This window comes from Gopherus flavomarginatus, chromosome 4, assembly GCF_025201925.1.
Source record: "Gopherus flavomarginatus isolate rGopFla2 chromosome 4, rGopFla2.mat.asm, whole genome shotgun sequence".
Lineage (NCBI taxonomy): Eukaryota > Metazoa > Chordata > Testudines > Testudinidae > Gopherus > Gopherus flavomarginatus.
The window spans coordinates 75,964,210-75,977,716 of NC_066620.1; the positions used below are offsets into that span (position 1 = coordinate 75,964,210).

At 41.9% G+C, this 13,507-nt stretch overlaps 1 protein-coding gene across 9 annotated transcripts in view; it reads left to right on the forward strand.

Annotated features, from left to right (window-relative positions):
• The window catches only part of CEP170 (centrosomal protein 170), a 207,499-nt gene that overhangs the window by 155,166 nt on the left and 38,826 nt on the right, over positions 1-13,507 (forward strand). For all 9 annotated transcript variants that reach the window (XM_050950377.1, XM_050950371.1, XM_050950373.1 and 6 more), the window contains one exon: positions 6,563-8,437. In XM_050950377.1, the coding sequence (XP_050806334.1) occupies positions 6,563-8,437 (1,875 nt within the window). The remainder of the gene's footprint in view (positions 1-6,562; positions 8,438-13,507) is intronic.

A 13,507-nucleotide genomic window follows, 5' to 3' on the forward strand; every position in this document is an offset into this window, starting at 1 on the left:
TAGCTTAGTAGTTATAGTTAGTATACCATTTGGGGGAAAGCCTCCCTGGTCCCAAAACTATTCACTTGCAGAAATGTCTGAGATTTTTTCCCCTCAGTGGTACCCGTAGGGATAGCTCTAGCATCATCTATCACCACACTGCATGCTGGTAAAAGGAAGTGGAGCTGTCCCTGACACACCTCAATTCTTTCTTACCTCCAGTGACAGTTATTGGAGCAATCCAGACTCGTTAATTCAAGTGCCTTCCTCTTTCCTTTCTATATAGAGATCCTATTTGTTGTAAATTAGTGGTTTTAGTTATAGTTAGTTTAGACCATTTTAGTGCTAGGTTTCCTTTTTTGTGATTTTTTTTGACCACTTTTTATCTTTTGGTACCAATATCAGTATCAGAATGATGCCTCATTTGGTGGGATTTCAGTCCTTCTGAATCTGTGCAAAGCCCATGCCAGTCAGTTGTCCACATCTGGCCGCTTGAAATGTTTGGGGGAATCCCATGTTAGTAACACATGTCACATTTGCAAAGATTCAAGCTCCACTCAAAAAAACCAGGATGGGGAGGCTTATGTGCTTGCCTGAGGACGCAGCACTTTGACCCCTGTTGGAATTAACACATGGAGAAATTGCTTCAAGTTTATCAACTTCGATACAGACCGTTTCATTGGAGATGCCGGCTGGTCCTCAGGACTGCTCCCTCATACTGAAGAAAAGGCTTAGGCCTTTCTCAAGTTCAGTTCCTCTCTGAACTTAGTCAGTCCTGAAGCCAGACAGAGGCAGACATTCAAAGTGTTCAGTGGAGAGAGACCCCGCTGGAATGCTTTGTCTCCCAAGAGAAGATTGTCACCTCCAGAGTCTGTGCCAGGTCTTTCGAGGCCATCCCCTGAAAACTCTCAACTAGGAACATTTACCTGGCTAAGTGGAAGCACTTCTCCAGAATTGGACACCCCTGGACTATCTTCTAGCTCTAAAACAGAGTTTGACTATTAGATCTATAAGGATGCATATGGCAGTTGTTTCAGCCTCTCACTTCTTGGTGGATAATAGATCCCTTTTCTCAAACCCCATTGTCACCTGATTCCTAAAGGGCTTGGTCAAATTATAACTGCATATACAAGACCCCATCCCTCAGGATCTGAACTTACTCCTAGCAAAATTGATAGGACCTCCCTTCGAGCCTCTGGCCACTTTTTCCCTCCTTCATCTTTCCATGCAGGTAGCATTTTTGGTGACTATTACCTCAGGCAAAAGGATGGGCAAGTTGAGAACTCTGGTACAGTTTTCTATAAGAATAAAGTTTATATCCACTATCGTCCAAAATTTCTCATGAAAGTAATCTTTAATTTCCATGTTAACCAAGCAATTTATTTGCCCACATTCTTTCCAAAACCCCATGTGCATAGGGATGAGGAAAAGCTTCACGCAGCTGTGAGAAGGGTTTTAACTTTCTACCTGGAGTGGACTAAATCTTATTAGATCTTCTATTTAGTGGTTTATAGCAATTGCAGACAGACATAAGGGCCAACCGTATTGCACTCAGAGAATCTCACCCCAGATCTCTTAGTGCATTTGTTTATGCCAGCAACTAACTAATACAATCCCGCCAGCTAGAATGTTGACACATTCTACTAGAATGCAGGCAGCTTTTGCAGCTTTCTTGGTGCAAGTGCTGATCACAGACATCTGTAAAGCAGCAACCTATTCATCACTCCACACTTTTGCTTCTCATTATGGCATTTCCCATCAGTCCAGTTTCAGATGGGTCACCTTACAATCATTCTTCAAGTAGGCTCCTAACCCACCTCCATGTATATTTGCTTGTGAGTCACCTACAGTGGAACAGACATGTTCAATCACTCAGAAAAGAAAGAAGGGTTACCTACCATTCTATAACTGTTCTTCGAGATGTGTTGCACGTGTGCATTCTGTGACCCGCCCACCTTCCCCTCTCTGTCAGAGTCTGTCCGGTATGAAGGAACTGAGGGAGGATCGGGCAGCTCTGCTTTTATACCAGCACGCAATGGTGCATAGCGACAGGGAACCACCTCAGTGGCTACCACTGAGAGGAGTCTTCAACATCTGTGCATGGGGCACGTGCACACCTAAATTGGAATGGACATGTACAACACATCTTGAAGCACAGCAGTTATGGAAAGGTAGGTAACTGTTTTTTTTTTCACCCCAATAATCTTTATGGTAGGCTGTTATTATTCCACAGTGAGCTGCACTTTTGATCCCTCACTCAGTTTCTCCGTGCACATCTTTTCCAAGTGATAGGCCTGCACCACCTGTACTTCTCTCAGGATGGAATCCTTTTAGACAAGGTCCCCAGGTCATGGCACCCCTGTTCAAAACTACATCCTCAGAAGGTCCAAATCAATTTTGGCCCCTCCATCCAGGAGCCTGAGAGCAGTATGAAAGCACATTGACAGAGAACAGCTTGTTCTAAACAGGGTACTACTTATTTATCCACAGGAAAACAACAGAGGAAACAACAATGGCAATGAAAAAGCAAAACACCTACATGCATATCATCAGGGGCGGCTCTAGCTTTTTTGCTGCCCCAACCACAGCAGTCAGGCAGCCTTTGGCGGCATGCCTGCGGGAAGTCCCTGGTCCCATGGATTCGGCGGCTTCCCTGCGGGAGGGCCGCTGGTCCCGTGGATTCAGCGTACCTGCCGCCAAATTGCCGCTGAATCCACGGGACCGGCGGACCTCCCGCAGGCAAGCCTCAGAAGGCGGGCTGACTGCCACCCTCGCAGGGACCGGCAGGGCGCCCCCCATGGCTTTGCTGCCCCAGGCATGCATTTGGAGTGCTGGTGCTTGGAGCCGTCACTGCATATTATCTTAACTAAACCTTTTCCTTATCTTTCAAGTTTAGGTTGTGCTACCCCATACCCTTGGCTAGGGAAGCCACTGGTCCAGTATTGAGAGGTTTGTCCCCTGTCCAGTACAGGGACAAAATTGGATGGGGGATGCCATTTTTAAGAGCATGCTGCTCCACTCACCTCAGCTGGCATGGAGCAGTCCTAAAAATAGTGACCCCCATGCAGCATGGCTTTGCATGCTCTGTGTGTGCAAGGTCATGCCAGTGAATGTGAACCCATGCTGTTCCCAGAAGTACTGGAATGTCTATTCCAGAAACATGAGTGGCCACCTTACCCTTGTCAAAGTCATCCCCCCCGCCCTCCCTAGCATTGAGGCTGAACAAGGTAGACTGTGGTCCTGCAGCCTCTACCTTTGTCTGACCCTTCAGTTAGTATCTCTTCCCAATTACAGACAGTCTTTTATCCATTTCAAAGTCCCTCTGTCCTGGGACACCTGAACCTGGTCAATCTCCCCGATTGGGATGGAGGCAGACTTCATTCATTATACTGTCTATTTGAGAGCCAGCAATTGGGTCTGTCTACAGTCACTGTCTTTGGGTGCCTGCAGACCAAAACTAAGATTGATTTAATCCCATGTTAACTTTTAGCCAGCAACACTTTGCTGTCTTGGTATTTTGCAAGTTGACTGCCCTCTCCTTTTCCTCCTGTGTGACATTGTCTACCCAGGGCAAATGTGTTGTATTAGAAACAGTATTTAATAGCACAACGTTAAATGTGATTTTTGCCCACAGAGTGGACAAGGACATTTTAAAACATGTTAGTTGGTCATGGGAGGATCCCCAATAAATGGAGTCTTACATAAGTGAGATGCTGATGGTTCTTATTCTCAGGTGGGCAGAGAAAGATGTTTAATGGAGGACTAATCAGTGCCTGAAACAGGACTTTGAGGACTCTGGGCTTCATAGAAAAAATATTTTTTCAATGTGGTTCCAGGCTGCAAGGCCAAATGACACACAGCCCTCAAAGTACATATTCCAGACAGCAATTGAGTCACAGAGGATCTCTTTATTACACAAAGCTGAGGAAAAAGGAGCTGGGGCAGATTCAGTCTTATCAGCTTGATGAGGCCACTATGCTTAGAGACATTGATTGCTTCTTTTTGCATTAAATGAAGTCAGCAAAAGAATTAAAATAGAGCAATATTAGTGAGCTGTTGAACTTCCATGTTGGACGTGTTCACTTTTTGTGACTGAAAGCAGTGGAAACAAGTGGAAATCTGACCATCTTCTGCAGAGCAATTTTGCATAGCATGTAGGACTAGAGGGAGTGGAAACCCTAGAACGCCCACACAATTAAAGTACTGGAGTGGTAGGTCCCATCTTTCCTGGCATTATTCTCAGACTTACAGGGGTAAATCTTTTTTTTTTGTTTTTCTTACTATTTTTTCTCTTCAGTTTTAAAAACACGTGCTACCAGCTTTGTGATCCTGCATGAGCTTTAAGACTGTAGCAGACTTCATGACACACACAGTTTAAACTTAAGTAATTTGGAGTTTGGTAACAGCCCTCTGAAGTTACTAGACTCAAGAAGTACCAGATTGTTTCAGCAATGCAGCTTTACAATTAATCATTGTCCTAAGAAAAATAGATTTACTGTGCATTTACAACAGCCACAGTATCATAACTTCTGTAGTTGTTTGCACTTATTGTAGCTGTGTCAGTCTCCTGATATTAGAGAGAGAAGCTTACACAGAGTTTGGCAGCTTGTCCCATTCACAACAGAAGTTGGTCCACCTTGTCTCTCTAATGACTTCTATAGTCTGTTAAGAATCTGGGTCCTGCAGGGTACCAGTAACATAAACAAAAGTCCTGAAACATTTCATAGAATTAGAAATGTAAAGATAGAAAAGACCTGTTAGATCATCTAGACCAGGGGTGGGCAAACTTTTTAGCCCGAGGGCCACATCTGGGTGGGGAAATTGTATGCAGGGCTATGAATGTAGGGCTGGGACAGGGGATTGGGGTGCAGGAGGGAGTGCGTGGTGTGGGAGGGGGCTCTGGTCAGGGGCTTGGTATGTAGGAGGGGCATGGGGTGCAGCAGGGCTTGTGGAGTGCAGGAGGGGGCTTGGCAGGGGGTGTGGAGTGCAGGAGGGGGCTTGGCAGGGGGTTGGGGTGCAGGAGGTGTGTGGGGTGCAGCAAGGGGTTCAGGGCAGGGGGTTGGGGTGCAGGAAAGGACTCAGGGTAGGGAGTTGAGGTGTAGGAGGGGTGAAGCAGGGGGTTCAAAGCTGGGGTTTAGGGGGCTCAGGGCAGGGGGTTGGGGTGCGGGGTGCAGGATACGTTCAGTCTGTGGGCTCTGGCCCAGCGCTGCTTACCTCAAGCAGCTCTGGAGTGTCAGCGGGGCTAAGGCAGGCTCCCTACCAGCCCTGGTTCCACGCCGCTCCCAGAAGTGGCCAGCATGTCCAGCAGTGGCTCCTGGGGGTGCAGCGGAGCAGGCGGCTCTGCTGCATGTTGCTCTCGCCTGTGGGTACCACCTCTGAAGCTCCCATTGGCCAAGGTTTCCGTTCCCAACCAGTGGGAGCTGCGGGGGATGATGCTTGCAGGAAAGGGCAGCGCATGGAGCCCTTTTCTCTCCTCCTCCTCCCCCAGGGGCCGCAGGGACATGGTGCTGGCCACTTCCAGAAGCGGTGCTGGGCTAGGGCAGGTAGGGAGCCTGCCTTAGCCTTGCTGCGCCACAGGGCTGGCAATCCCGCAGGCCAGATTGAAAGCCCTGATGGGCCAGATCTGACCTGTGGGACATAGTTTGCCCCTCCCGATCTAGACACAGTGGATCTCCAGCTTTTTCATTCTGCAGACCATTTCCACCAAGAGTGTCTCCCGTAGACCCACTTTCTTATCTATCACCCACATCCTACTCTGCTTGAATTTCAAATTGTTTAGTTGTGTATACAGCCAGGAAAGACTGGGGGCTACTGGTGGCCCATACTCAACAGTTTGAGAGCCAATTTTCTTGGTCTTAGATTTTCAACCTTGTGATCATGAACACAAGGTGGTCCTCAAGTGGGTTACTATCCGGTCACAGCCAAAATTCGCCAGTTGTGAAAGGAAAATAAGCCTGTTTGTTAGCAAGCAGATACCAGGACCAAGAGAGAAGAAGATGGCTCTCTTTCTTCTTATTCCTGCCCTACTGCCACTGTAGTTTTTCACCTTCCTTTGCCCAACCATGCAACACACCATGTTCCAGGGAAGATGCTGCTTAAAGATAATACGTAGCTCTGTGCATTTGGTTGTTAGGGGATCCCTGTAGGAAACAACAGCTGACACGCACAAGAATTCCATTACTTTAAGAGATGTTCATTTCATATCAGTGCTTTGATGTGTGCTACAAAGGCTTGTCACAGAGTGAAATATTCCCTTGTTTCTATCAGAACCTTCATGTGCCATACTGTAGCATAAAAGTATTTTTATTAATAGATAATATTTTTCTCCAGTATCTTAAAATATCTGTTCTGTGACTAATAGATTGGTGAATGTAATTGACTGGTTTACATAATCTATTGTGTCGTGGTTTAGGAGGACTTTTTAAAATGTCATTTCACATAAGACGAAGTTCCAATTCTCTGTGCAATAGAAATAATGTCCTCTGTTAATTACTTGTATGTAGCCTTAAGAATGCATATTTCCACTGGCAGATTTGCTCTTCAGTCACTGATTTCCAAAAGGTTTTTTTCATTCCATTTTTAGATACTGATATCAGTGAATCTGGTGTTTCAGTTAGAAGTACTAGCTCAGCCACTTCTGTGACTAGCCAAGGTGAGCGAAAGAGGAGAACACTTCCACAGCTTCCAAAAGAGGAAAAAGCCACTGAAAGTTCAAGAGCAAAGGTTACACCTCATCAGAGATCAGAGATAGGTGAAAAACAAGACACAGAACTTCAAGAGAAAGAAACTCCAACTCATGCATCCCAAAAAGAAATGCCACAAGATGCAGGTAGTAGGAGCATGACTAAGGCAAACAGGACAATGAATGGCCTTTCTTCTAAACCTGGTGGAGACAACAAAGTGTCTTCTCACCCCATTAGCTGCTCTTCTTTCAGTAAAGAGAAAAGTGAAATTGTCAGGGAAACTTCAGTTGTAAAGCAAGCTTTAGCTAAAATTCAACAGCAAGAGCAAAAGGAGCAGGCACATAGGACTTCAACTAAAGTGTCTTCAGCTAAACTTCTTGCCAATCAAGTTGAGAAAGGTAGAGAGGAGACTTCTACTCCACATAAAATGTTGGATAATCATCAAGAAAAAGCCCCAGGACGTTCCACAAGTAAAGCAGAAATGAAGATTGTACAAAGTGAAGGGAAAAGAAAAAAAACTGAGGAAATTATAAAAGGCCAAACTCCAAAAGGATTTGGAGGAGAGAAGAGAGAATCTTCAAAACCGTTAGTGAGACAAGGCAGCTTTACTATAGATAAACCTAGCACAAATATACCTATAGAACTTATTCCTCATATTAATAAGCAAACTGGATCTACTCCCCCTTCATTTTCTTTAACCTCCACAAACAGAATACGTGAGAGAAGTGATTCTGTGGACACTGATTCTAGTCTGGATACAACACTTATTTTAAAAGATACAGAAGCAGTAATGGCGTTCCTTGAAGCTAAATTACGAGAAGAAAACAAAACAGATGAAGGACCTGAAACTCCTAGCTATAACAGAGATAATTCTATATCACCCGAGTCAGATGTAGACACTGCTAGCACAATCAGTCTGGTTACTGGTGACACTGAAAGAAAAACCACTCAAAAGCGAAAGAGCTTTACTACCCTCTATAAAGATAGATGTTCCACTAGTTCTCCTTCCAAAGATGTTTTAAAATCTTCTGCAACAAATGCTAGAGAAAAGATAGACAAGAAAACTAAAAGCCGATCTTCAGATGCTGGTTCAAGAGCAGAGGGTCGTAAACTTGTGCAACCCAGTGGAAGAATGAGGCAACCTTCAGTAGATTTAACAGATGATGACCAAACATCTAGTGTACCTCATTCTGCCATATCTGATATCTTGTCATCTGATCAAGAAACTTATTCTGGCAAATCACATGGAAGAGGTCATTTTACCTCTGCAGATGAACTCTTACATTCCAAAATGGAAGGCAGTAAGTCAGCTAAATCAAAGATCTCTCCTGTTACAACTGGGCAATCCAGTAAATCAATCACTCTTCCAAGGCCTCGTCCCACGAGGACTTCTCTCTTGCGCAGAGCACGACTTGGTGAAGCCTCAGATAGCGAACTTGCCGATGCAGATAAAGCTTCAGTGGCTTCTGAAGTGTCCACTACAAGTTCTACATCAAAGCCTCCCTCAGGAAGGAGAAATATCTCCAGAATTGACTTACTTGCCCAACCACGCAGAACTAGGCTCGGTTCTTTATCAGCACGTAGTGACTCTGAAGCCACAATAACTAGAAGCACTGCCTCATCTCGTACTGCAGAAGCCATCATTAGAAGTAGTGGAAGATTAACACCATCAGCAGATAGTAGTAAAGTTTCTGCTAGAACTAGAGCTAATAGCATTTCTCGACTTTCTGATTCTAAATCCAAATCATTGACCTCCGCCCATAATTCTCCATCAGGTACGTGAGATTATTTGGATTTAGTCTTTTTCACTACTTGATATTTTGTTCATTTTCTTGGACTTTTCTCTTTTTATAAATGTTAAACTAATAATGCTTTATTACGAAATATTAAGTCAAACTTTAATAGAAGCAGTCCTCCTCTTTTGAGAAAGAAGCTCCATTAGTTATTGTTGCAGATATTTTTAAATTTAATACAAGAACAAGAGATTTTAATTCCTTAGCCATTTGGTTTATGATTTTTACTGGAAACTTCCAACCAACTATAGTATCTGGTATCAGAGGGGTAGCCGTGTTAGTCTGGATCTGTAAAAGCAGCAAAGAGTCCTGTGGCACCTTATAGACTAACAGACGTTTTGGAGCATGAGCTTTCGTGGGTGAATACCCACTTCGTCGGATGCATGGCAATGCATCTGACGAAGTGGGTATTCACCCACGAAAGCTCATGCTCCAAAACATCTGTTAGTCTATAAGGTGCCACAGGGCTCTCTGCTGCTTTTACAGTATCTGGAGTGCTCAAATGCTGCAGTGATTGGCATAGTACAAAAATGTAGATATAGTGGAAACCTCTTTTGCTTGGGTCAGAATTCTAAAAGTTTAGAAGGTCAGCAGCACTGTTCAGTGAGGTAAAAAATAAGGAAATGTGTTTTGAAAGTTTGTAAGTATGCAAAACTATGAGTGCAGTCTGAGGAAGGCATGGAGCATCAACAAGATAAATGCAAGGTAATTTAAGATTAGCTTCTAAAAGTACAAAAGTGTAATTTAATTACAAAAATAAGCGAAGGAAGGAGTAACAAACAGAAAAAATATATATTTCTAAACACAAAAATACTGAATGAAATATTCCAAAACTAAATGGCTTTTGTGTTAACCCAAATCTATTTCACTCTCAAGGGCTTCAGGCCTGTCCTAGAACAATTTCTGTTACTTATTCCTATGTGAAAAGAGAGGATCTGTATTTACAGAGGCCAGATCTCTTCTTCGTCTCAAATCACTTATTGTCAAAATTGTTGATATAGTGTCTCTGACATTTCCCCTATTATTTAATAGTCACATGAAAAAATATTACAATTAATAGTTTTGAGCCTACCATTTTAATGGTAATCTTGTTTAAAAATTGGCATATGACAATAGAAGAAAAGGCAATGTAAGAGATTATTAGCTAGTTTTCAAGTATCTATGACACAACTAGTTAAAGAACCTAAAGAAGAATGCTTATGTTTAAATAAGGCATCTTGTTTATCAGTTTATTCATGGTAACTAGTGCTTTTCTCATCTTTTGAATTTTAATACTGCTGAGTACAGATTTTTTTCTTCAAAAGCACCAGATGACATATTTGTTGTACTTGAATGGCTCCTTTGCATTCACTGATGTGAATGGTCATCAGAACAGTGTATTATACTTCCCATCTCCACCTGTTATACAAACATTTCTATATTTTTACACACTTTTTTTTATATAAACCAAGCTGTTTTGGCAAAACCATTGCCATTGCTGATATTTAACTTGCATATTTAGTAGTTAGTAACTTCTGTTGTGCTGCTCATCAATATTTATTGCCTTGAGAGGTAAATACTGGTTAATCACAGGTTAATTTAAATCCTGTTCCTTGAACAATAAATCTTAATGTTCCCTGGAATGTGAAGTCACATGTATTGTTTCATTCTGAATGATGTCTTCAGAAATGCCAGTAATCCTCATGAATTCAAGTGAAACCTTTAAAAAAAAATACCCCAAGTCATCTACCCTAATACTTTAAAAGGGAGATGAAAGTATTTTTCCCAGCATATTGTCTGTCTGGGTATTTATCAGGCATGTTTAGTACTGATGGTTCAACCAGAATCTGAGATTTGTGTGTCCAGTTGACTGACTGTAACATCAGTTCAGGCAAAACAGTTACTTCTGAGGAGCTAGTTAGGTTGCATTCATTTACAAGGTTGATTTAATTAACATTAGCTATCATTATTCCAAACTCTGGTGATATTGACCCTTGAAGAGGTAAACACTAGAGATTTCTTGTTTTGTCATATGATATACTTTTGTTGAAAACAGAGTCAAAAGGAGGGTTTTTTTGTGAAAATATGAACTACAGTGTGCTTACTGAGTTCCATATGACTGTTATTAAGTATTCAGCTCCTTTAACAATGGGGAATGCTTTAGTCTGTTACAGCTCTCATTCCTGCAATGTTCTTGTTGATTTAACTGCATTCCATGGTCAAAGCCTACTGGAGTTTTTGTAGAAAATATTTGCAATTTCAAAGGGAAAAGCTGAAAAGCTTGCCACCTTATGAGCTATCTATCCCAAGCCAACCAAACAGATAAAAAGGACGTACCACCATTGTTTGGAATATTTGCATTAGAAAGACTACTACTCTAAAAAAAAAAAAAAAAAAAAAAAAGGCAAAACCTTATTATAAACACTAAAATTTATGGAAAACAAAAGTTTCAGTGTAAAGTGTAAAAAAAAAAAACATAAAATAAAACAGTTAACAAAACAGTCAAAGCCAATATCAGAGAGAAAATATGGTCTAATAAACTCTTCAGGCACTATGTGGCTGTTTCACAAACTTACTTTGTGGCTTGTGACCATGCTACTGTGAGCATGTGTACATTACAGAAATTTGTGTCTGTGTAGCTATACTAGTGTAACAGTCCCTAATGTGCACAAACCCCTAGTCACACTGTGCCTCTAATTGCCTCATTCTAAAATGATGACAATCATTGCTCACCTCAGCAGGTTGTTTGGACGCTTCATTCATTATTTTATTAATTTGTAAAGTCATTTGAAGACAATTAGATGAAAGTGTTTATATATAAGGAGCCTTGGCATTATCTTAAGCCACAGTTGCAGAAACTGTCTGAATCCTGCATCCCAAGCAAGGGGGAAAATTTGTAGGGAAGTGTTGCAGTGCAAGTTGGATGAGCAAGCATCTCAAACAGTATCAGAGGGGCTTTTACATCTCAAACAGGTTATTAAGAGAAAGTTTATAAAGAATGAAAGATGGGATGGACCAGCAATGAAAGCTACCTCTTGGAGATCAGAAAGTGTAGGGGAAAAAGTGAGAACTGCCAAAAGCCAAGCATAATTGGACCTTTCAAAGGAAATTAAAACCAATAATAAAAGGTTCCATAGCCATACAAATAAAGAGAGAAAACAAGGAAAGAAGAAGTGGGCCCACTAAATACTGAGGATGGGACGGAGATTAGAGATAATCTAGGCATGGCCCAACACCTAAACATAATATGGTTGTTTTTATGTTCATGGGTCAGACCAGAGGTCCATCTAGCCCAGTATCCTGTCTTAGACAGTGGCCAACACCAGGTGCTTCAGAGGGAATGAACAAAACCAGTAATCATCAAGTGATCCATTCCCTGTCGCCCATTCCCAGCTTCTGGCAAATAGAGTCTAGGGACACCATCCCTGCCCATCCTGGCTAATCATTGATGGACCTATTCTCCATGAATTTATCAAGTTTTTTTAACCCTTTTATAGTCAGACAAATACTTTGCCTCAGGTTTTAGTGAAGGTATTGAGGTGCTATGGGGTAGTGGCAGGGTGGCTAATGGAAATGAATATATGGAGGTAGAAATGACCACATCTGATGTGGAAGACAATTCTCAAGAAGTTTAGTGAGACCAAACTGGGTGACCCAGATAATCTCCATCCAAAAATATTAAAGAAACTGGCACATGAAATTGCAAGCCCAATAGCAAGGATTTTTAATGATTCCATAAATACAGGGGGCATACCCTACGACTGGAGAATTGCTAATATGGTACCTATTTTTAAGAAAGGGGTGGGGGAAGTGATCCAGGAAACTGCATGCAAGCTTGTTAGTTTGACCTCAATTGCATGCAAAGTCTTGGAACAAATTTTGAAAGATGAAGTAGTTAAGGACATAGAGATAAATGGTAATTGGGTTAAATGCAACATGGTTTTACAAAAGGTAGATTGTGCCAGACCAACCTGATCTCTTTCTTTGAGAAGATAACTTATTTTTTAGAGAAAGAAAACATAGTAGCTCTAGTCTACTGGAGTTCAGTAAGATATTTGATACAGTTCCATATGGGAAATTATTAAATTGGAAAACATGGGGACTAATATGAAAATTCAAAGATAGATAAGGAACTGGTTAAAGGGGTCATAGTGAAGGTGAACTGTGAGGCTGGCGGGAGGTTTAATAACCTGGGGTTCCTCAGGGACTGGTCTTGAAACCAATTTTATTTAACATTTTCATTAATGGCCTTTGCACAAAAAGTGAGAATATGACAATAAAATTTGAAGCTGACGTAAAGTTGGAAGGTATTGCCAATACAGAGGAGGACTTGAGTATCATTAAGAAGTTCTTGATGACCTTGAAAACTGGAGCAATAGAAATGGATGAAATTTAGTAGTGTAAAGTGCACTTTGGGACTAACAACAAGAATTTTTGCTGTAAAATGGAGGCTTATCAGTTGAAAGTGACAGAGGTGGAGAAAAACCTGAGTGCATTGAATGATCACACAAGGGCTATGAGCTGCCAATGTGATGTGGCCATGAAAAAGACTAATGCAATCCTAAGATGCATCAGGTGAAGTATTTCCAGTAGAGAGAGGGAAGTGTTAGTACCATTATACAAGGCACTGGTGAGACCTCATCTGAAATACTGTGTTCAGTTCTGGTCTTCATGTTTAAAATAGATTAATTCAAACAAACAGGTGCAGGAAAGGGCTACTAGGATTATCAAAGGAATGGAAAACCTACACTATGAGAGGAGACTAGCCTACCCAAATAAAGGCTGAGAGTAGATATGATTGCTCTCTATACATAAATCAGAGGGATAAACACCAGGGAGGGAGAGGAGTCATTTAAGTCAAGCACCAGTTTTTACAGAAGAACAAATGGATATACCTGGCCATCAAAAAGTTCAGGTTTGAAATGAGATGAAGGTTTCTGACCATCATAGGAGTGAAGTTCTGGAACAGCTTTCCAAAGGGAGCAGTGGGTACAAAAAGCCTAACTGGCTTCAAGACTGAGCTTCATAAAGTTTATGGAGGGGATGGTATGATCAAACTGCCTACAATGTCAT